The sequence below is a fragment of the Siphateles boraxobius genome, unplaced genomic scaffold, assembly GCF_051911475.1.
Source record: "Siphateles boraxobius isolate OS27281-9 unplaced genomic scaffold, OSU_SipBor_1 76, whole genome shotgun sequence".
Classification (NCBI taxonomy): domain Eukaryota; kingdom Metazoa; phylum Chordata; class Actinopteri; order Cypriniformes; family Leuciscidae; genus Siphateles; species Siphateles boraxobius.
Window position 1 is genome coordinate 3,911,627 of NW_027509204.1, and position 23,914 is coordinate 3,935,540.

Below are 23,914 nucleotides of genomic sequence, written 5' to 3' on the forward strand. Positions count from 1 at the left end.
GCACACCCTATGCAAAAGCGGCAGCCCTTCCACCACACTCAGTGTCCGAAGTCACTCACTCGTTTTAATTTACTCCTTCAAGTGGACTACCGGTATATTAGTGGAGTAATAGGGAATAGTGAATGAAGGTCTATGGGGCAATTTCGTACACAGCATCAGTGATTTGTTAATTTTGTGTTGACCGTGCATGCACAGAATAAGTTCTGTACAGGAAACAGAAATGATTAGTTCACCTCCTGAGTCGTTCGTTCTTTTGTCACGTGGCATGACAGCCGTATTGGTTGCAGAAATTAGTTAATAATTCCCAACCTTCCTTACAAACAAGTGTTTTTTTTTTGTTTTTTTTTACTTTAGTAACGTGATGCCTTTCTGGTCTCAAATTTCGAACAATTTACACATTTGTGAATTTCTGTCAAGATGGTTCTTTTCCATAGCTCGTAATGAACGGACGACTCGGACCCAAAGTCTCGGGTGGTGAACTAATTATTCTGAATCAATTTCTGTTTCTCATAATTTGGCCTGGTTGCATTATAGTTTTTTTCTTATTCTAAATGTGATCAACATTTGCCTAAGTTTATGTGTTGCGGAATTTGGGTATCAATGTGTAACATTTCAATTATTTTCTGCTAAAATGAACTAAATGACTTGAAAGAAAAAAGCGTAGAATGAGAACGAGATTCAACGATCCAAACTTCCCATTAAGGACTATACGTTCTGTAATAAATCTAAGACCCGTTCGCGATATTTTTTTTCACAGGATGGTAGGGGAAGACTCATGAATATTCATTAGGGAACTCATGCCTGATTGGTCTGATGACCTACCCCCTAAACCCGCCCCTAAACCTACCCGTCACTGGGATTAAGACCAATCAGGGATGAGTTCCCTAATGAATATTCATGAGTCTTCCCCTACCATCCTGTGAAAAAAAATATCGCAACCGTTTCAGCTACAAATGTGTAAATTTTGTTTAGATTTGAAATTTGAGCCTTTTGAAAAATGCCTTTGTTTCAATAGTCTTTGTAAGAGGCTTTTAAAGCATTACAGCCTAAATAGCCCTTCGCACAAAAGCCAGAGTGAATCTTCGAACAATTGTACACACAGTGCAATATCCTCCTGAGACCCCAAGACTATTTTTTCATGTCATCACATTGTTTAGAGCATAAGAAACAAATGGTAAAAAATGAAAAATGACATTTTATTCATATGTTATGCTATGTCCTCTTTAGTGGACACCAGGAAAATTGTATTGAATTATATGGCAAAAACAATGGGATATTTTTTCATTCACCAATACATTTTTGGGTTTCAGGATTTTTTTTTTAACCAAATTTTATATAAAGATGATTCTTAACTATGTTATGAAATATATAACGGAAGGAATTGATGCACAATTTTACTTTATGAAATATGTGGGTAAAATTATGAATATTCCCATTCAATGCAATTTATCTATACACTGTATCTAATTTGCACATCAATGTTTCTTGGGGAAACATTTAATGAAAAAAAAAAGAAGTCTAACAATAGGAGTAATAATTGGCAACATTTGAATAATAATATCTTAATATTTCATAGGAATGTTGATGTATACTTTCTTTCCCTATTCACTTGTGTATCCCAAAATGCCTGATAAACAAGATTTAAGTCCTGGTGTCTCTACAGTGGACACGTACACAATCAATGCCCTGTTCTGTAACAGAAAGTCATATTTTGATTTGAAACCCCATAACATTTTCCTGAGATGTTGGTTTATGAAACACAATTTGAAAAGTAGTCCAATTTAAATTATAATAACATTATATTATCATATTTCCACAAAATGGTTCAATGTTGTTGTAGCAAACAATTGTGTTTAACAGTTTTCCACTGAAAACACTTATTTACTGAAACATTCTGAGAGTTTAAGCTCGTTTGAATCCAAAACCCAAACACCAAAGGCAGTGCTTTTTTGTAGAATTTTATTTTTGAAATTATTTTATAAAATCATCGCTTTAATTAATTTATATAATTATAGGATTATACTTTTACTGACACACCCCCTGACCCACCCAGCCTCTTGGCCCCACCACGACAGAGAGAGATCTGACTAATGCTTGATGAAGCGCAGGAAAACGAGGAGCAGAAGAGTACGTGTCTCTGGGTGTGTGTGTGTGTCAGGGTCAATTCACTCATCATCAGTTCATCTCCAGTGAAATTACCACACAAACAGATTAAAAGGTTAAGATGACGTGTGTGAGAGAAAGCGTCATCCATCCCCCAAGGTTAAAACCCTTTCAAATGGCTCAGTTACTGTGCAGATAAGCAGTACAGGTATGGTTCTACCTTCACAGCCTGTGGGTGTTTGGCACATAGCAGTTTTGACTGGTTAATCATGCTGTCATTTGGGTGGAAAATCCAATCACAAAATTCTTGGCTGCTGTATTGTACTGGAAACAACTGCAGAATTTTAAGGAGGAAGCAGAGTATTGTTCAACAGAAAGACAAAGGCTAGAGGACGAGCTGCATCCACTAACACTCATTTCACTAAATCAAAAACACAAACTGAAGTTACTTTGTCAGAACATGCCATCTTCATGTCTTGTGCTTCTGTTTCCCTGACGAGTTTTTTTTTTTTTTGGCCCTCGCTTTATGCTGCGTACAGACATTAAGCATCAAGTCCTGCATTGTGTGCAGCCTTCAGGTCACCTAAGGCAGCAAGGAGAGCAGGCTGAAAGGTCTCTGAAATTAAAGATATGTATCCAGAATGATATACTGACTTTGTTCTGTTCGTAAAGGCAGAAAAAAAAATAACAAAAATAATAATAATAATTATATATATATATATATATATATATATATATATATATATATATATATATATATATATACACACACACACACACACACACATACACAGCCCAGCTAAACAAAATAATTAAAATATTTGCTGTCTGGATTTAAATTGGCAAATGTTTAAAAGTCTATGACTGGATCATTATTGCAGAGATTTTTTATTTATCTAGCATATTACATGTTTGGCAATAGTTCTTCTAACCCTGATGGAGTGAGTAGCTTTTCATTTCTTAAACCATGTAGGAAAAAAACAGCATGGCCATATTGATGGAATACCATTTATTTCCAACAAAAGGTGCATCAATTTTTAGTCCAGATCTTCTATTGTCAATGCAAGAGTCCAGCACTCTGTAAAGTCTCCTCCAGCACATCCCACAGACTTTCAGTGAGTTTAAGATCTGGACTCAGAGGAGCCGATTCATGTTTGTAAATGATTCTTCATGATGCTCCCAACCATTCTTACACAGTTTGAGCCTGATGTCTCTTGACATTGTCATCCTGGAATATGGCCATGATGTGTCTTCCTACATGGCTGTTTAAGAAATGAAAAGCTTACTTACTCCGTCAATTGGCATATAACATAATAATCACTGCAATAATGATTCAATCATAGACTCTTAAGCATTTGCCTAATTAAATCCAAACAGCAATTTTTTTTTTAGTAGTCAGCCAGTGTGTGTACATACATATACACAAATATATAAATCTATATATATATATATATATATATATATATATATACTTTAATTAGTGTTACCTTCATGGAATAATATAAATCAGGCCAACTTTTGAAAATTGTGACTATAATGACTAAAAATTTCTTATTAGGGTGAATTTCACAAAAATATGTCCAAGTCATATTTTACTCCAGAATAAAAACAAAACAACAAAAGAAATAAAAAAGGAAATGCAAGAATTAGTATTCTTCATAAAGAAAATGAAGCCTATGCTGGACCATTTCTTTATGGCATTTTCTTCTTAACAATTAAGTACAATTCCCCATAAAATACACTCTGAAAAAAATTATAATTCTCATAACCGTGACCATAATTCTCAACCATAAGTGAAAACAACACTTCTTTAAGTACTACTGTAAGAATGTGGTAGTATTTGTTGTACTGAGTTCAGAAAAAAACAATTCTAGACCAAAAAGGATGATTTTCAAAGCTGTATTTTTTTCAGTGCAATAATGAGAATCTTATTTTCTCTAAGCATAATATAATGTCTTATTTGGATTTTGGGGTGAAATATGACCCATACAATCCTTTGTGACATTCACCCAGTAGTAACACTTTAGTTTGTCATGGTATGTGTACATACATTTCATGTACAATGAATTAACAAAAAAAAAAAAAACTCAAACTTTAAACCGTTTCTAATGACAGTCAGTGTAGCAAAATATTAAATTATTCTCCATTTCAAATCAATTAAAAACTTAACAGGTTACATTAATGTAAAGGAAACCTGGACAGAGGAAAAAACATGTACACAGACATAATCAAACAGTATGTGCATGAACTTTGCCAAGAAGAGATTCATGGTTCTTGCAAAACATGTTGAAGCCAGGAGTGCCCTCTCCTGGTTTTACTTTCAACAGCAGCATTTTTGAACAGCGTAGGCTGACTTCTTAGGGGTAAACCCACAAGGCATTCCCTGTCAGAGGACTCAATATAGGGACTTAACAGCAACTAGAAGTGCTGATACAAATTCACAACTTAAACCCCATTCAACTGGAAAAGTCTTACACAGATCTACAGTTACACAATTCAAAATATATACTATTTACGTCCAGTGTAATATATTTTTTTTTCTTTCATTTGTTCAAGTTTGAGAAGTTCCAACTTACTCAATTCAATCCCAGGGTGAAGTCTCTGCTAAACTTTCACAGTTCACGCTGCATGGTTATTTTAAAGTTAACAAACATTGATACTGAATGGATTTCTCTGGTTAAAACACCTTTTTTTGTCCTTGATAAAGTAGAGCTACAGAGGGACAAGAAGTGCACAGCAACATCACATGACCAAAACAACCGCCAACTGAGAGAGGGAGCAGGAAACGTTAAATAAAAATAACAAAACAAATCAAGTGTGAAAAAAGCAGAGATAAAAGGAGCAATAGAGGTGTAGTGCACAACTGAAGCGTGGCTGTGTTACCGGTCTATCGATACACGAGGTGGGATATGGTGCTGGATTTGAAATTGAGCTGATGATTGGGCACAAAGTTATGATGAGGATTCTTGCGTGTGCACACATCACTGCCGTACAGGCTCATGCATATGTCACATGACACCTTAGAGCAGTTCACACAGGTGTGGGAGGCCCCGGGCTTGTTGCAAAAGCCACAACGGGAGCCACCCAAACTCATCCGCTCCCCTCCGCTGCTGCTGCCGCCGCTGTTGACGGAGCTGACCACCGATCCCACGGGTTTACTGGGAAACAGCTTGCTGCTCATCACAGCTTTGTCCAGCAACAGCGAGTGGGACTGAGCGTGGGGGAGAGGGTGAGGGTGAGTGTGGGAGTGGGCATTGGAGTAGACGGACAACTTCTCCTTGATGGGCATGTATCCGTCCAGAGGGCGGGAAGTTTTAGTGTAATCCTGGAAGCCGCAACATGGCGTCGGTTCCACCGCATGGCAGGACGAACACAAGATCATGTCGCACCGCTGGCAGGAGGAGAGCGAAGGGCAGCCCATCCCGCAGCCCTGGCATTTCATCATGTGCCCCTTCAGAACCCAACCGTCCCGAGCTTCTCGAGGCTCCCGGCTCGGCGGTCTGGAAGGCGTCTGGAGGCCACCCAAACCCCGCTCAGTGTACAAGTCCACCTCATCCAGTGAGGACAAGTGGTAGTATGGCTCGGACGGGGGCGACTGGATGGGAAAGAAGTCCGCCACTGGGCTGTACGAGGGCGGAGCCACCACGGGGTAAAGCGAGGGACTCGGTCGTAGGATTTCATCCTTTATGTCTTCCTCCGTGTCGACGAATAACGGCTCTTTGCGGAGGCTAAGCGAAGCCTTTAACACGGGCTTGCTGGCTTGGTGCCAGTGTCCTGCGCTGTCTGTTACATCCACTGATTTGGAGGGTCGACCGCTTCGCCTAAGATGGGCACGGTCGATATCCACGGGCCGCACCGACAGGCGTGACAATTCTCCGGTGAGGCTGTCCCGTCGGCGGAGGGCGTCAGCACACCCTGCTGCATCTTCTCTGGTGTTCCTCCTCACATCCACGGCCTCCAGCTCCGAGGCGAAGCCCCGAGACATGGACACGACCTCGCTGAGTAACCGGCATTCAGCCTGGGCAAGAAGCAGCTCAAAGGAAAGCTGCCGAAGGTGGGAGGCTCCGCCCGGATGGTCCCGGACGTGGTACTGCAATTCTTGGTCTTTTGAATAGCCCATGGAGCGCAGAAGTGAACGCAGGTCCGCGTCGCATATCACCGACTGCAACTGGTACACATATGGCCCTGTGAAGGTCTGTAAGGGTGAAAGAAAAGTCATTAAACTGTCAAAAGCAAAGGGAATTATGACATTCACACTGTCTTGTCTGATATCTTTCAGATTCACAAACAAGAAAATGTAAGGTAAGGTATTAATAAAAGGTTCAATAACAACCCCAAAATGCACTGAATCTACAACCTTAGCTCCTCACACAACTTGTTTCCTCTGATATATCGTAGTTCACCCAAAAAGAAACATCTTTCCTTTTGTGCTCCACAGAAGTCAAGAACTGCTAAATTGTAATTTTTTGGCCTTTTTTTTAATCCTTCAATCTCTCGACTCACCTTAATGCAACGGAACTCCTTCTTCCACGGAAAGAGCAACAAGTTGGTAGAGATGGTTTCCAGCGTCGCAAAGGCTGTCTCCAATGTCCGCAAGTTTGCGCCTCTCTGAGTTCTCAGTGAGTTCTCTGCTACGTCGTAGAACCGAACCATGCGAAAGCGCTGCCCGGGATCAGGCTGATATGAGCCTAGCAGTGCCGTTGCAGTGGAAATCAGTGCTTCCTCAGTCTTAGCCCCTGGCTTATCTCCTCCTCCTCCTCCTTCACCGGTTCCCTCCTCGAGCCGATTCTCCAGAGATGCCACATACCTGCGGAACAGATCTTCTCGCAACTTGGCATCCATTGGTGGCAGTGCGCTGCGTAGCTGGCAACCGCTTATCCCACAATCCAGGAGTTTCTTTAAATGGGACCCCTTGCCATCTCAAGGCCTCTCTCCCACTAGACACCGAAAGACCTGGGACAACGGTGCAGTGTAGTGAGGAAAATCAACAAGTCGCGATCATCCTCAAAAGGAGTGATATGGAATAATGAAAGCGAAGAGGTGTGCGGTTTAATTTGGGCGAACCCCTTAACCAGGGCTCTTTCCTGCTGTTATAGGCATCTCTGGGTGCCTCATGAGCCAAAACACCTCAAAAGAAGCAACATGACATGAGAAGGTGGTTGAACTGGGGGCTGAATGGAGACTCCTCACCTTTTTAGGCCTTACTGTCAGGTTTTCCCCCTGCAGTAGGTTGAAGGTCAGGGGTTGCAGAGAGGAGAATAGGTTTAAAACACCATGTCCAATACCTCCAGCTGCTGCAATGAGAGAAAAACAAAATCTGTTTAAATAACACCACTCTGTGTAATAAGTGGAGGCTTGGCTCAGTCTATTGACCTGCAATCACAGAGCTAGTTAATAATGCAGGTATGCATCACAGAAAGACCAAAGCAGACCATGAGAATGAACATTACATATTTGTCATGTGGTCTAAATTATAGTAGGATGTATTTAAAAATGTTTTGAGCTTTTGTGAATGGAAATTTGTGCAATTATGTGGAATGGATTTGAATATGGGTTAGCCTAAACGGAGTAAAATGTTTGAAAGTTAGCATGGGCAGTTAGATCCTGCTGGTAGATGCCATAACAACACAAATTTAGGTAGAAAATAATCCTCCTCCTCTAACAGACATTAAAATGTAGTCATGTATTTGTACAAAATGCATTTTTTTTTTTTTAAAGGCAACATATACACTACAAATATTTCATTATAATAATGATACTGTTTCTTTGAATGGCATTTAAATAAAATGGATTAACACAAAATTGGAAAAACTAAACTTTTGCCCTTGATATAACAGCTCATGAGCAATGAAAGGTTTCGGACAGTTGGTTCCATCAGCCAATCAGCATTTACTGCTCAGGTGATTGACTCATAGATGTCTGTGTCCAAAGATAGCAGCATGCAAAATACTTCCTGAGTTTATTGATAATTTGAGATGAATTGGAATTAAAACTGAAATCTTTCTCCAGGTAATATATAGATACTGAAATCATCAGCAAATTAGATAAAAAAAACAACAACAACAAAAAAAAAACTTGTAAGGACAGGGGACAAATTTTGATTTGTCAATCTTGTGAATGACAGGAATTTGGAACTTTCCACAAAGCTTTGTGTATATAATCCTGTATATAACACAGGAGCTCAAAACTACTAGTTCGAGTAGTGATTGTGGACTGTGTACAAGAAGTCCACACAAACCTCTTCCACGTTCCTCATTGGTTAGGCTGCCAACTGAGTACACAGTATTCCCAGCATTTACCTTCAATGAAAACTGATGAGACTGTCATTCAAGCTACCAAATACATAGATTTAACACACTAAGCTATCTATCTATCTATCTATCATTATTATTGTCATCACCACCATCAGGATATCATTCTATCATAATCACAACATCATACTGAACATAGAAAATGTGTAAAAATCCACCTAAACAAACCAGGGTTTACAGAGAACAATGAAGTATTAACAGATGGTTATTTCTGCCTACATTGCATTGCTACAGTGATAAACAGTGACGTGTGTTTAGCAACACAGCTAATATGAGTCTCGTTTACTTAGTAAATAAATCTGTCAAAGCACCAGACAGTCCGATCTGATCTCTTAACAAGTGTTTTTATTACAGGAATAGACATTAATATTATCGTTACTCAACTCTTAACTCGTTTCTATGGCTGATATCAGATGCAGTTAGCACACCACTGCTAACATTAGCGCAGTTGTAGGGCCCTGTAAATCCACACACCACAAAATTTAACCACACACCATCCTTCATTTACTTTTTAATTACCTCAATATGAACAAGACTTGAATGTAAACATGCCCGTTGAGTGTCGTGCGGTGCTGGGCACCATTATTGAGCCGCCCTCCTCCCCATCATCCAGCGCCTCTTACCTTCATGTTCCGCTGGAAATCCCCATCGCCACACTGCGCATGCGCCACACTGCCTCCTCTGCGCGCTCCCGAGGCTGCAGATAGGACTAGCCTTGGAATCTCCGGTTCATTCAGCGAGTCGGTTCGCTTACATGATTCGATTCATTTGAGTCATCGCTCAAAATCCCAGAAGTCCCTGCGCTGCATTCAACGTCTTTGTTTTTTATTTTCTACTTCAACAATGTTTGCTCAAACACCACGTCATGTTCAGTTAGCGTTGGATTGTAATTGTACAAATATTTAGTGACGACGTATGTGTTCCAATTTGTTGTTGTCATTCCAGTAAGGACATTTTTTCTGTCAATGTTACGTTGTTTACGTTTTTCACCCACCAATTTCACACTAAAAAGTTTTAACCGTAGACATAATAAATACGTATTTATTATTGTCTAAGGTATCAACTATCTTGCAGTCGAGTAGAAATCCATGATTTTCTTATTCACGCCTTCCGAATCAATTCAAAGAACCGGTTGAAGTGATTCATTTATGAATCGGATACCACTAGCAGCAATATCGCGCTCATAACTCTTGATTAAAAGACGACACACGCACACACTACATCTGTACCATCTTTCACTCATTTGGGTAACCTCTGCGGCTTTTTGTCATTAGTCAAACAGGTTTGTATTAATGTAATTTCTCATGCGTGTGCATGAGATCAGCTGAGTTTGTGCTCCTCCCATCCCGACAGTGAATCTCACCGGACTGGAGGAGTTCAAGAACACGGAAACACAGCGCAGCAGACATGGCAATGCTCAAAACAATAACTCAAACTGATGTGAACGATGCTGAAGATAATGAATTCATGTGTCCAGTGTGTTTGGAGATATTTATCTGTCCGATGACCACACAGTGCGGACATACGTGAGTATCCATGAGGTCTAGTGCCTTACCGCAGTAACTTCTCGATTGACATGTGTAATGTTTATTTCGTTATCACGTGAAACCGACGCACAGCCTTCATGTCATGTACTTAATATGATTGTGCCCAATAATGATCAATAAATGTAGTTGTGATATGAGTTACCCAGAAGACAGAAATTTGTTACTTTCAGTTTTGTTTCTTGTGTAGAAAACTTTGCAATGTGGGATTGTGGGAATTGTAGTGCTAGCTTAATTATGCTTTGATCAAACTACAACACCCACAGTGACCTATGAAACGGGGTCTTTTCCATTTTTGATGAGGTTTAAAAAAAAGTACTTTTATATACATTTCAAGGGTCATACATTACCGACAATCATAACAAAACACCAGTAAAAGCGATAAAAAGAGGAATACTTTGTTAAAATAGATTAAAGAGTATGTTGATTCATGGATAGTTTATTACTTTAAATGGGGTGGGGTGGGGGGGGGGGGGGTAATGGTGGTAACAGTGTTGATGAAACCTTCAAGTGTATTTATATAAGTTAATAGGGTGAATTAAGGGTGATTGGGACAGTTTAAAAAAAAGGAGTTTCTTGACATAAATTAAAAACATCACCCCGACACATTATACATTTCTGTAATCTGAAGATGTTAACTATCCATTTGAACAGGACACAAGTTTATATTATAGTGAATGGATACATGACATACATTTTTATGCAAACTGTGCCAAACAGCCCAACAGTTTTGTGGTTGATTAGGGTTGGCACAAGTGTAAATGTTGGAAAACACAAATTTAGAGCATAATCAATGGTTATCTATTGCCAGGTTAATAATTTTCTTAATTAGCTAAGTCTTTAAGCACTGCCCCAATCACCCAATGGGACAAAATAAAAATAAATAAAAAACTAATTCTGAAAATAGAAGCATGAAATGAACGCATTTTTACTGATTGTGTTGCAGTAGGCATCATATTCATGGTTCCATCAAATGTGTGTGTAAAACAGTGGTTATGATAATTTTAAGGCTTGTTATTTTCCTTACTTCATGCATTTCAGGGTCAACTTCCTGTTTGATGCATCCCCCGCCCACCAACATAATGTCACACCAATGAGGGCGTCCCATTTTGATTTTGTGGTCTCACAGATAGGACTCAGCAAAAAAGTGTTTATTTTCAACCATTAGGCGAGAAAATTGTCTCCGTCACCCTTAATTCACCCTACATAGTGAGAAACAGAGTCATGTATCTTGTTGGAAAGTGGGATTGTTTTGTTGTCATCCAAATGAGCATATTTGCATCAAACATTACTATTTTAAATCAAACATAGCTATATCCCTTTGGTCTGGTCAGATTCTGTGAAAGCTGCCTTCGGGAGTGCTTGCGGCCTCAGAAACCTGTGTGTGCAGTCTGCAGGTCTGATCTGCACAAGTGGGAGAAGGCAGATCGTTTACAGGACTTGATGCAGAGATCAGTCGGGAGGTGCAAAGGCTGTACAAAAGAGGTGTGTGGGTGCATGTATGCGAGTTGAACTGTGTATGTTACGTTTAGATGGCATTACTTATTAATTTATAAGTGAGTTTTTTCTGGCCAAAAAACACCCACTCAATCAGGAGGAGATTGCTAAACACAGTAGGGACATGTTTATCTGAACTAGATTATACTGCAACAATTGACAAACAGATAATAGAAAAAATGCATTAAATGGTTGTACAGGAAATATTAAAGAAATTAGGGACAAGTAGTGTTGAAATATTGACAAAAAAAAGATACCTTGGAAGGTTTAGGCCTGTTGTAGACCGCTGACTTCTGAAGATTTCCAAATTCTTCATGTTCTGTGCGGTGATTAATTCATGGCAGTGACAGAAACTGATGGATCTATTATGCCCCTTTTTATAAGATGTAATATGAGTCTTATGTGTCCCCAGAATGTGACCTAATTTTCAGCTCAAAATACCCCTCAGATCATGTATTATAGCATGTCCAAAATGCCCGCTTTTGGGTGGAAGCAAAAACATCTAGATGTTTTTGTGTGCGTGTCTTTAAATGCAAATGAGCTGCTGCTCCCCGCCCCCATTTCCAGAAGAGGGCAGAGCCTTCGTGCCTCAGCTCAGATACTCCAAAACTAGAGAAACGGCATAGTGCAGTTTCCACAAAACCTGTTTTTTAATTCCACTGCGTGCGCTGCCTTTCAATTATTTTCCATGTAAACATGCACTTGAAGGAACTTGCTTTTCCCCTACAGTCCGTGGCCATTCCTAGGGTTCTTACAAGTTAAACTGCCTTTAATTGAGCACTGTGTTTTGAAAACGCTGTTTCCTGTGCAAGACGCTATAAAAGATGCCAAGACGCGAATACAATGGTCAAACACATCCGTCTAGCCAACGACTCATTTTGAGACTCTTGTCTTTTTTGTTGTTGTTACCATCTGTCACGGATACTGCTACCAGGAAGCGCATGCAGATGAACCCCAAAAGCTTGAATATTTCTGCAGCAATATTATGGACGTGTTAAATATCTCTGTAGTAATATTTGCCTGTATTATGTAACGCGTTGCCTTAATTAAAAATATTCAGTAACTGGAACATTGAGTGATAATATTTCAAAGTGATTTCCGTAATTTGGACAGACAATAAATATTGTATTTACTTATTTCAGAAACGTTCCAGTAAACACTGCTAATGGAGACAATTCTATTTTAAAGCATCTATGTGAAAACAGACCTGGAAAGAGACGTGAGGATTTGGGGAGAAAATGAGAGATTCTTAGTGCATTCCAGTGAATTATTAATGCGATATATATCGTAAATTAAATCAGGAAAGCAGACCACAAATGCACAGTATATGTTATCCTTTTTCATACTCTTACAGTGGAATACAAAATATAAAAAAAGAAAATAATCTGCAGGAAAAGAAGGTAGCGTCTGAAAACAGCTCATGCCTCAGATAGTCTTGTTATACCACGTCACATTAAAATACCAAGCTTTACATTATTATCTTGAAGTCTGAACAGGGCCGTGCACAGACATTTTGAGGGGCAGTGGCCTAAACCAAAAAAAAGGGGCACTAAGGGGGTGGTTGCTTGTTAACACAAATTATTCAGTTATTACATTTTAGACTTTATCAGGAGAATACTCTAACCAGGGGTGTTATTCATACCACTTTGTCTACAAAGTGTGCCAACAACAGAACATTTAGTTATTGGTATTAGATCTGATCGAGAGTAGCCTACAATAATTTGATTAGACAAGCAGCTAATTCTAAGAACGTAGATATGTTGTACAAGTTGTTAGCACTAGTAGAAGACCAAGAGCAAAACATTACTGACATTAATAGAAATAAAAAAAGAATAATTTCGCAGATTCAACCACTGTCTTGCATAGCCTACCTGTTAATGCGACAGCTTTCGTGATGCTTTTACACTGGGCTCGTTTGCTGCGGTCCGAGGCCGAGCGCGATTGTTCCCGGCGCCCCCTCGCAACGTTGGTCTGGTTTCACACTCAACTTGATTCTATCGAACTCTGGTGCGTTTGCGTGCATCTTACGTCATTGCAAACGTGCACGGCGCATGATAGAAAACACGACGCGGGTCAATATATTGTGTTTTTTATTAATTTGGTGCTATTATGCATAGCTGAGTGAACAGCACAGGTTTACTGTGTCTTCCCGCTGTTTGCAAATGGACTCTTTTGAGGAGACAGTTGATTAATTTGTTGCCCTGATTTGCACGCACTATGCGCGAATACACTGCAGGCTCACTCTTGCTCGTATCCAAGGTAAATCTTCATCCCTTACGTGTGTTTTATTTTAACTAACTTCCTGAACAAGTGCGCACCCAAGTCCGTGTTGCTTTCACATGCACGCGAACCGCAGCACAGTTCAGGAGCAACCGAACTCAGACCACCTCCTCCAGGCAGGCTCAGGTTCGGTACCCCAGGCGCACCCGGGTCCACATGACAGCGTTCACATTAGCGATTTTTCATGCGAACCGTGCCCCGTTCCGAACTAAACTGCCAGTGTGAAAGGGTCATCAGTTTCAAGAGAGCGCCGCGCAGACAAATATACTGTGAGTGATGCTGCGGAGCGAGCGGGAAAACCTGGAGCGGATATGGGCGGAATCAGCGGAATGTTTTGAGCGGAGCGGTGGGGGTGGGGAAGAGGGGCACCTCAGTCGATGAGGGCAGAGGGGCAGTGGCTCTAGCCACCGGGCCACCCCCCTGTGCACGGCCCTGAGTCTGAACATTTCTGAAGGAAATTTTACAGCTCATTCAGTCAAACTTACAGATACGGATTATTTGTAGCGCAACCTTATGATTTGAAATTATTTGTCTCAGTCTTTTTGAGTTGAACTTCCTCAATCCGGACGTGCCTCCTGTAATCTATATCGCAGGCTCATCATGAGAAAGGTGGATTGTGCTGGGTTAGACCATTCTGTTAAGTAGGAGACCATTTAGTCCCCCCAAAAGGCGTTCCTATAACTGAAATCATTCCCATCCCAATCAAAAAGCGAGCACTTCCATTGTTAGTTAGGAACTGTGAAAACGCTCCGCCGGTGTGAAGGAGCATTTAGAGACAGTAGAGCTAGAGTGAGCCAGAGTAAAACTCTATCAGCAGAGCGAAGTCAACGTTAAAGTTTTCAGGAATAAATGAATAACGAAACACAGCTACACTATTAGAGCAGGAAAACAGAAGAGACGAAAACAAGAATGTGGCTCTGCTCCCCAGAGTCTTTTCCACACAATCTCCTCCGCTATCAGCCAACACACCCGCCGGACACAGGGACCAGTTCTACCTCTCTCCCGGGCCCGAAACCGACCATAGGGGCTTTTGCATCGGGTAGTCATAGGAATTTAGTTATAGGAACATGTTCCCCTAGGACAGTGTGATTGCATCCGCTCCGCCACACTGAACTCTGAAGTGACGTAAGCTGGACGACAGGGGCATTCAACAACGGCAACGACTGGAGAATGAAGGAGGCTGTGTGTGTGTGTGTGTGTGTGTGTCGTGGGATTCGTGATAATGGAGATGGAATGTACATATAAGTTATGCAATGGAAAGAGCAAAAAGGAGGGCTAAAAGACGAAATCGCTTATGTTAACCTGCGAGGCTACACATCATCGAGGGATTCGAGGCTGAGAAAAGAACAACGCCGCAGACAAAGGCGACAGGAAAATTTGCTTTCTGTGTGTGTATTGTGGAGTGAACCGTGTGCGTTTACACAGCTTTTTAAAACAATCTCGGGTGCTGTTTCGTATAGCATGCGTTCGACCAATCAACGTACACTTAGTTCCTATTGTGCTGTGTTAGACCCTACTCTGAGGTATTAGCTAATTTAGTTCCCCCGAAAGGTGTTTCTATTTCCTGCGGTGCAAACAAAGCAAAAAGTTACTAGTTCTAGGAACTATGAAAAGGTTCCTCCGGTCGAAAGCCCCTAATGTTTCGGTGAGTGTAGCCCACAAACAACACAACACACAACACAACACGAGGTATACATCACACATACATCATCAGACACGCTATCTGGTCGAAACACCTATTGAACAAACAGGACAGAGATTCTTAGGAGAGGGCCAGTTTAAATCAAAGGTAATTTCCCAGTTGAAGTCCCCCTGTAGTCAATCATTTTATCACGTTTTTTAAATTTATTTTATACCTTATAACACGTCTTTGATCACCAAAATGACATTTAAATGTTTCTTCGTGCCTTAAAATAGTTTGAATGTACAGTAACTCGACACCCTTGCCTCATTTAGTATTTGCGGTTCTCTGAATATTCAAATGAGCCCCGCCTCCACTCACTCACTCACTCAGAGATCCACTCGTTGACGATCACACGATGATCTGATTGGTTACAAGGTAGTTTGTGACGTCAGAAACACCAGCGATTTCAAACCGTGTTTTTGAGACTGTCATTGGTTCACTGCAGTTTTAAAGAGAAAATACTCAGCAATGCTGTCGACTTATGAATTTACACATGGTTTGTCTTAAAGCATATTAAAAATACCGCACAGACATATAAACAACATTAAAAGCTGGATTTTCACCACAGGGGGACTTTAACAGTGATGGCCGTCGTTTCACACAAAGCATTGACTTCGTTAATATGAAAAACAGTGAAAAGTTCACAGACCCGTTAAATTTTTCTAAGTTTTACTAAATTATTTAGGTAACCCAGTGTACCTTTTAAACGCGTTTTAATTCATGTCAGACTGATCAATACCTCTGCACCCTGATTTGTGGAAATTGTGTCCTATCAGGCAATCTGATTTGAGCTTTCGATTTCCTCAAGTGCTGTTCAGTTTAGCTTGCTTTCTGAATTCAAGATGTTACTAGTTAAAATGTGTATCTACTACCCAGGTCCTTTTGTCTGACATGAGAAGCCACACAGGAATTTGCTCCAAATATCAAGACTATATCAAGGATGGTATGAAGTCCATTTCAAAGACCCAGCCTTCCATTGTCAGGTAATATAACGTTCTTCAGCATTTAATACTGTATAAGGGTGATTTTTCAATTAGGATATATGATATTTACATACATGCATGCATTTAGGATATGCCTTATATACATAGCATCTTTACATCTACAGTCACCATGAAATCAAAATTGATGATTCTTATTTTGTTATGGAATATTGCAGTTCTTATAGATTATTAATTTGTGGAAATCTTTTTTTTACAACCTGTCACTATACGTGAGATCACAGCAATAGCAAACCCTGATGTAACAGACTTCATAGAGAGTCCATGTCCGACAGCATTTCTCACTGCGTAAAGGATTACTTCACTTCAAAAGGAAATTCCTGTCATCATTTACTGACCCTCAAGTTGTTTCAAACCTTTATGACTTTCTTTCTTCTGCTGAACATAAAGGAAGATATTTTGAAGAATGTCAGTAATCAAACAGTTAATGGACTCCATTGACTTCTATAGTAGGGCAAACAAATACTTCAATACATCAACTGTTTGGTTACCCATATTCTTCAAAACATCTGTCTTTGTGTTCAGCAGAAGAAAGAAAGTCATAAAGGTTTTAAACAACTTGAGGGTGAATAAATGATGACAGGAATTGTATTTTGAAGTGAAGTAATCCTTTAAGCAGTGAGAAATGCTGTCGGACATGTTCGCTCTCTATGAAGTCAGGCATAAATATAATGTACGTAATAGATGCGGTTTAAAGATCTCTGGAACATTTCTGTTGCTTCTACAGGGCGCCACATAATAATGCTTACCATTACACTCAACCTAACATGTACGCTTCTTATATTCTGAGAGCTACTGGAGACCCAGAATGAGGCACACTTTAATATTAAAAAGAAGAGTAGATAATTAAGGAATTTAGGAACTGGATTGTTCATAATAACCCTAACCCAGAAAAAAAAAAATAGAGAATGTATTTATTTACTTTGCTCCTTTACTGAACAGCCTTATTACCTAAAGTCTTTACACTGTTGTTGGATGAATGAACAGCATGCTTTTTAATGCGTCTGAAGGAGTTGGCACAAATTAAGTTATGAAGTGAATAAATGTACATTTTCAGAAAAACCTGTTCCCTTACATGGTTCATGAGATAAAGCCTACATGAACATATGTATGTATGTATGTATATATATAATATACAGTTTTGTGTGGGGAATGAATATTCAATCATTTGAATGAACTTTTTATCGTTCAAAGAATGTTTCTTTTATAACAACTTATAATTTCTTTATTTTTAAGATTAAAAAAAAAAAGTGTAATGTTTTAAGTTTAAAAAATAATCAAAGAATCTGAAAACTTCCCACGATCCTTACATCTTTTGCTGAGCTATGCTAGGACCTTTATTCCTTTCTCACAGCTTGAAAAAGATATTTGAATGAGTCGAAAGTGCCCCTGATTGGAGGATCACCCCTTTCTTTTGAACCCTTCACCTCGACTGATACACACACTGCTTGCTTTCCGGTTCCTTTAGTTCAGTGCCGAACCGCCACACGTTCACCTGTCCCTTCTGTAAGCAGCAGAACCTGGACCAGGACGGGCTCGTGGAGCACTGCACCTCACGCCACGCACACGACCCGCGCCAAGTGGTGAGGCGGATCTACGTCTCTTCAACCTTCGAATGTCTTTCATGTAGTTTAAATGTAATGTAGTTTAATGTCAGTTATTTTTGGAATATGTAAATGCCCCTTTAGTCTTGAGACAAACTAAAGCATATTTTGTTGTAGTTACAGTCACATGAAAAAATTAGTACACCCCGTGGAAATTATTGGCTTTTTATCCAACATATTTGTAGAAGCAAGACTCTTTGAAACTGTGCCTATTAATACTGTTGATATACTTGAACAAACCCACAAGGAAAATTCACTTTTTTAATTATTTATTTAACAAAAATATCAATAAATGTTATTTTCTTCTGTGGAATAAAGTAAGTACACCCTTGGCCTCCGTAGTTACAGCTATACTTATTTATCATATACTGTGTATCACTTTTATTAATAGGCATTGAATCAAATCATTGCTGGTGTGCAAATATGTCAAAAATCCAATAATTTCCATGGGATGTACTTGTTTTCACATGGCCGTAAGTTTAGGACACTAAACACTGGTAGTGACTGGTTGCATAAAATGCTTAGACTAGACAATTGTTTTTTTTCTTCAAGAGTGGTCATAACCTTTAAAAGTCAGTTACATAAAAGGAAGATTGGTCTAGTTTTAATCTGAAAAGTAAGACTGGTGACGCCTGACTAACTGCTAGTTGAATGGTCTTACATCTACTCTTTTCCTCCTCACAGTTTAACAGATCATCTCCTCGCAGGTCAAAATGACCCAGAGCTTAAAAATGAAACACATTTTCTCTCCATAAATCCTGTTCATAAATATCAGTCTTTTTCTCTTTTTTTGTTGATGATTTTCATTTTATTTACCTCTATATTCTTGAACTATTTTATTTTAATTGAAAATAAGCTTCGTCTTTTTCTACATTATTTCACAAAAACAACAACAAAAAAAGATTATTCCAGTCCAATTCTAGTGAAAACATCATATTAGGTCATGCATTGAGTCATTAAGTACCTCTTACAAGGAGAACAATGTCATTGACCTACATTTTATGATTGTTGCCACTAGAGGGCACAGAGGGTCTCTACGGGGCTTCTATATTGAGCAGATCAACTGCAATATGGGAACAACTCCAATTTGAAATAAAGTTTTACTTGAATTTGTTTTGTATGCATTCGGATATATATATTTAGACATAAATAAAACTAATCTTTTATAAAAATAAAAAAAACATTGATTTCTTTAATGTATTTCTGTGTGTGTCTGTGTTCTGCATTGGGATATTCTATAGCCTCATCCCTTCATTTGTGTGTGTGTGTGTGTTTGTGTGTGTGCGTGTGGGTATGTGTGTTCAACATTGGGGATATTCTATTGTCTCATCCCTTCGTGTGTGTGTGTGTATGTGAATTTGTATGAAAAAAACAACCTTTTTTTTATTTCCCATTTTTGTATACCCACAAAAACTTGAATCTAGTTTGTGTTTCCTATTTCAAGTGTGGTACAATTCAGATGAACACCTGATATTTTTTAAATTTATTTTTTTATATAAATTTCAGATCAAAATGACCCAAAGAGAGGAGTAGGGCAAACTATTGACGTAGGGGCTATTTTTATGCAACCGGTCAAAGCAGGCTTCACTGCAACCAGTTTTGATTATTGTAAATTGCATAAATGTACTGAACAATTTAACCAGCAAGAAGTCACCATCTCAGAGTTTCTGCACAATGCCACAATAAATGAGAATTAGGGGGAAAAAAAATCTTTATGCAGTATATCAGTTTTGATAGGGTCATTTCTAAGGTTCTTGGTGGCTCTTTAAATAGAGAAGACTCTGAGAAGTGGCGAAGAGTATGTTATCAATGTCCATCTACGTATATTGTGATGTATATTGAATATCATGAACAGTTTTAGTGCTCTGGAGTTGTGTTAGTGAACCTCGTCTCACTCCTGCAGGTGTGCCCCATATGTGCCTCCATGCCCTGGGGCGACCCCAATTACAGGAGCACAGACTTCTTTCAGCACCTCAGAATAAGACATGCGTTTTCTTACGACACTTTTGTGGTAAGTGGGTTATAACAGTTCAATGCGCTGGTTTTCCGCTGTTAAAAGGAAAATGTCACACTGTCGATACACTAAATCATCCAGCCACAGATCAATCCTTCTGTTTGCTTAGTCAGTGATTTAACATGGGTTCTCTTAGTAAATTAAGATTTTACTTAACTTGTATATTACCTTTGGTATACATAGCAAGTCAAATTTAAGCTAAGCTGGGCATTAATTGCGTCTTACTGATATAAAGCCTTTTAGTTTAGCAGAGCTTTGTGTTAAACCATTTATGTTGTCAGGTATCAGGTAGTTGTGCAAACTTCTGAAACTGTAAAGAGTTAACTCTGTGCGGCAAAACAAGTTGAGTACACTTATTATTAAAACTGTTTCTTCGTTCTGTTGAAATAAAATAAAAAGATATTTAGCACAATGTTGGTAATCAAACAGTTGCTGGACCCCATTGACTTCCATAGTAGGGTAAAAATACTACACAGGTGAAGCTCGAAAAATTAAAATATTGTGCAAAAGTTATACTTTTGATGATTACGGCTTGCAGCTTATGAAAACCCCAAATTCAATATCTCACACTCAAAAAAATAAATTTTGCCTCTTGCTTATTTTAATTAATTAAATTTAACAAAAGTAACACAATTGTTTAATATTTTGTCACAACTTAATTTAATTGTGTTCAATCAACCTAATATATTTAAAACTGAAGTTTACTTAATTCATTTGTGTGAAAACTACATGAATTATTTTTGTTGACAACTAACTTGGCAGTGGATCTGTAGTTCCCAGCATGCTTTGCAAGGGACTGCATTAGGAGGGTAAATTTAGGGATTAAAATGTTATTTTATGTGTTTTTCAGTAAATGTAAAGATGTTGTTAGTTGATGTTAGTATTTAATGTTCAGTTATGTTAGAAACTTAGAGGACTTTATGTAATGTTTTTGAATTTTGTGGTTACCATTATGCAGAATAGTGAAGACTGTGATTAGAGTGTGCGAACTCAGTATACACTCCAAATGCATGAAACCCCACTTGCAGACCTGCATTAGTCATATCTAATATTTCCATGCGAAAAGAAGTTTTAATTAAATCGAATGCTAGTAGCTACTATCATTGGAAGTAACTATTGAGTCAAACTAGCTACAATTATAAAAAAATAAATCTGGGTAACTTGACAAAATTCTATCTAGTAGGAATGACACAAATATTTTAGTAGTCTTGACCAAATTAATTTAAGTTCATACAGCAAGATTACAACAAATCATTTCGAACAAATTCGATTTTGTTGGATAAATATAATTCAATTTCGTGGAAAACCTTTCCTTAATTTAATTAATTTGGTTCAACAGATTATTTTTTTGAGTGCAGAAAATTAGAATATTACATGAAATCAATAAATAAGGGATTTTAAATACATAAATGTCGGCCCTCTGAAAAGTATAATCATGCCTATGTATATAGTTATATATGCTAAATATATTAGTTTCACCTTTTAATTTAAATTACTGAAATACATGAACTTTTGCACAATATTCTTATTTTTACGAGTTTCACCTGTATAAGCCAATGGGGACCAGAAGCGGTTTGATTACCAACATTCTCCAAAATATCTTATTTTGAATAACAAATATTTCCACGTCCCTATAAATAACCATGCATTGACCAAAAAACATGTCGCTCATATTGCTTATCCTATATTGCTTTATAAAATGTATTAAATGAAAGATCACCTAAAGTATGAAAGCAATCATTGTAGTAATAAGATCAGTGGGAAAATATTCTGCTCTAAATGACTTCCATCACTGATCAAACTTATGAGTTTTTGCTGTTTAATATTTTAAGTTGCTTTGACTAAATTGCCTAAAAATGGACTATTTAATGTGTATGCAATGTCAACTTTTACCTAATTTAAATAGTTCAGTCAACCTTTAAGTGAATGCAACTGCTGGCGGTCTGTGTTCTGAGTTGAGACTGCTTGTAATCAATGTTAAATGGATATTTTTCTGTTTGTATCAGGATTATGCTACAGATGAGCAAGCCATGATCCAGGAGGCTCTCCAGCGCTCTATGCTGGAAAACTGACATGGACCCCCGGCTAAACCAACACAACCATAAACTACTGATTGTGCTTAAAAAGGGGATTCAGGGCTATTCTGATATATTATTATACTCACACTAATTTTGGTAATGCCAAAGTTCCCATTGGTGTAATATTGATGATTTGCTTATTCAAACTCAGTCATAACAAACATGGATCACATATATTCATATACAAAACAATACGATATACATGCATAGCTGTCAAAATATATAAATGGAGTCTGCCAATCTATAATTATTTCACCTTTTATAACAGATTTGTGGTAATATAGTAAAGTTTGTATGTCAGATTGTGTGGCACTGGAACAGAATGGCCCGTTTTTTTGTTTTTCTTTCCTTTTATGGGTTATTTTGAAACCTCAGATATTGAGGTGAGCTCATATGGTAGAAATACTGACATTTTTAACAAAATAATACGAAAAACCACAGTTTAACACTTGTTGGGGGTGTGTTTCACAGATCAGTCTTGAGATATGTATTGAGACGAGTTTGTTCAAACCAATAGGGGGCAGTACTGTATCATTAATCCACTGTAGATGTACAAGGCTTGGTCGGACTTATCAAAAGGTTTGTACTGATCTGCCCTTAAAGGGATAGTTCACCCAAGATATTTCAATTCTGCAGTTAATCACCCGAATGGCCCACAAAACAAATATCCCAAGTCCTGAACGTGCTGACTTTCATTGTGGGGACAAACCGTTCTTCAAAGTATCTTCTTTTGTGTTCCACGGGAGAAAGTGTCATTCAGGTTTGGAGCAATATGAGGACGTGTAAATGATGACAGAATATTAATTTTTGAGTGACATTTTTAAGCTCAGAGTTCATAAATGTAATCCTGTAGAGGCTGTGTGCACTCTTCCTCTTTTTGTTCATGTTTATATAGCAGTCATACTGTAGATAGCAGTTTTATAATATGTTCTGTAATCAATTTAGTCTGTTTAAATTGGCAGTAGTTTGAAATCCTACGATATATTGAACAAAATTATAAAATTGCGGCCTATAAAGGGAACCTTGTGAAACTATAAAGTGTTGCATGTTGTTTGATGCAGATACGTCATATCCTCTGCTTGCTTTATTCATGTGTTGTTATTATTAGTGCTTAATGGTACTGATTCATTAGCCTGTATGTTTCTTGGGTGAATTGCTTGTGTATAGTTAATAAACGTTTTTTTTCCCCCCCTTCAAAATCCTTTAAATGTTTCAAATGAAACCACTTTAGTGTATCTTTTCTCAATCCTTGATTGTGTTATTGGAAGCATGTTCCAAAACAGTTTTTATTACTTCACCCCTTCACATATTGCTTTCCCCCTTCTGTTTAATGCATGTGCATTCAATTTGGTTACAGTGTGAATCTCTCTCCCCGTCTGCTCTAACTCCATTACCGTTGTTCATTTTCTGTCCCACAGCGACTGTCAGCTCTCATGTCTGAAGGTGCTAAATCCTGATAAATTAAAGCTCTTTAATTATTTAAACACTGGACCCTGAAATCACTGTGAGTGATTTATACCGGTGTGTTAGACATGCTGGGCCAGAAACAACACCCACCTCTCTGATGGATGGCTAAATGGAGGAGGAGAAAACACACGCTATAGCAGTAACAGGCCCTCTCCCTGAAACCTTTATAAAGATGGCCGTCACAAAAACTGCTCATCATTCAAGTCTCCAGAAATGATCTCTCAGCCTGATGATATAAAAGGAATTTCCTAAATTCTGCATGATAGAAGAAACAGGATTCAATTTCAGTTCCTCGTCCACTTGTTTAGTCTGACGTCACAGTTTCCAGTTT

The 23,914-nt window shown here is 38.5% G+C and overlaps 2 protein-coding genes across 5 annotated transcripts; one reads left to right on the top strand and one right to left on the bottom strand.

Annotated features, from left to right (window-relative positions):
* Positions 1-1,183: 1,183 nt before the first annotated feature.
* Positions 1,184-9,339, bottom strand: spata2 (spermatogenesis associated 2). 4 transcript variants are annotated; one of them, XM_077217752.1, is made up of 4 exons: positions 9,038-9,272; positions 7,294-7,397; positions 6,607-7,056; positions 3,989-6,298 (listed from the first exon to the last, which is right to left on the bottom strand). In XM_077217752.1, exons 3-4 carry the CDS (start codon positions 6,943-6,945, stop codon positions 4,991-4,993), a joined length of 1,647 nt encoding a protein of 548 aa, XP_077073867.1. In that variant the 5' UTR covers positions 6,946-7,056; positions 7,294-7,397; positions 9,038-9,272; the 3' UTR covers positions 3,989-4,990. The 4 variants fall into 4 exon arrangements, 3 of the variants coding, with proteins under 3 accessions (XP_077073867.1, XP_077073866.1, XP_077073865.1); XM_077217751.1 differs by having other exon boundaries at positions 8,934-9,272; XR_013197417.1 differs by lacking the exons at positions 3,989-6,298; positions 6,607-7,056 and adding an exon at positions 1,184-2,719 and having other exon boundaries at positions 8,934-9,339.
* Positions 9,340-9,717: 378 nt separating this feature from the next.
* Positions 9,718-23,315, top strand: rnf114 (ring finger protein 114). The gene is made up of 6 exons (XM_077217753.1): positions 9,718-9,940; positions 11,293-11,443; positions 16,296-16,402; positions 17,889-18,003; positions 19,928-20,035; positions 22,045-23,315. Exons 1-6 carry the CDS (start codon positions 9,822-9,824, stop codon positions 22,108-22,110), a joined length of 666 nt encoding a protein of 221 aa, XP_077073868.1. The 5' UTR covers positions 9,718-9,821; the 3' UTR covers positions 22,111-23,315.
* The last annotated feature ends 599 nt before the right edge of the window (positions 23,316-23,914 follow it).

Coding starts and splice junctions, on each gene's coding strand:
- spata2 (XM_077217752.1), bottom strand. CDS start 6,945: ATGGATGCCAAGTTGCGAGAAGATCTGTTCCGCAGGTATGTGGCATCT. Junction 6,299..6,606: donor AGGAGTTCCGTTGCATTAAG/GTGAGTCGAGAG, acceptor TCACCCTTACAG/ACCTTCACAGGGCCATATGT.
- rnf114 (XM_077217753.1), top strand. CDS start 9,822: ATGGCAATGCTCAAAACAATAACTCAAACTGATGTGAACGATGCTGAA. Junction 11,444..16,295: donor GCAAAGGCTGTACAAAAGAG/GTGTGTGGGTGC, acceptor TCTACTACCCAG/GTCCTTTTGTCTGACATGAG. Junction 16,403..17,888: donor ACCCAGCCTTCCATTGTCAG/GTAATATAACGT, acceptor CGGTTCCTTTAG/TTCAGTGCCGAACCGCCACA.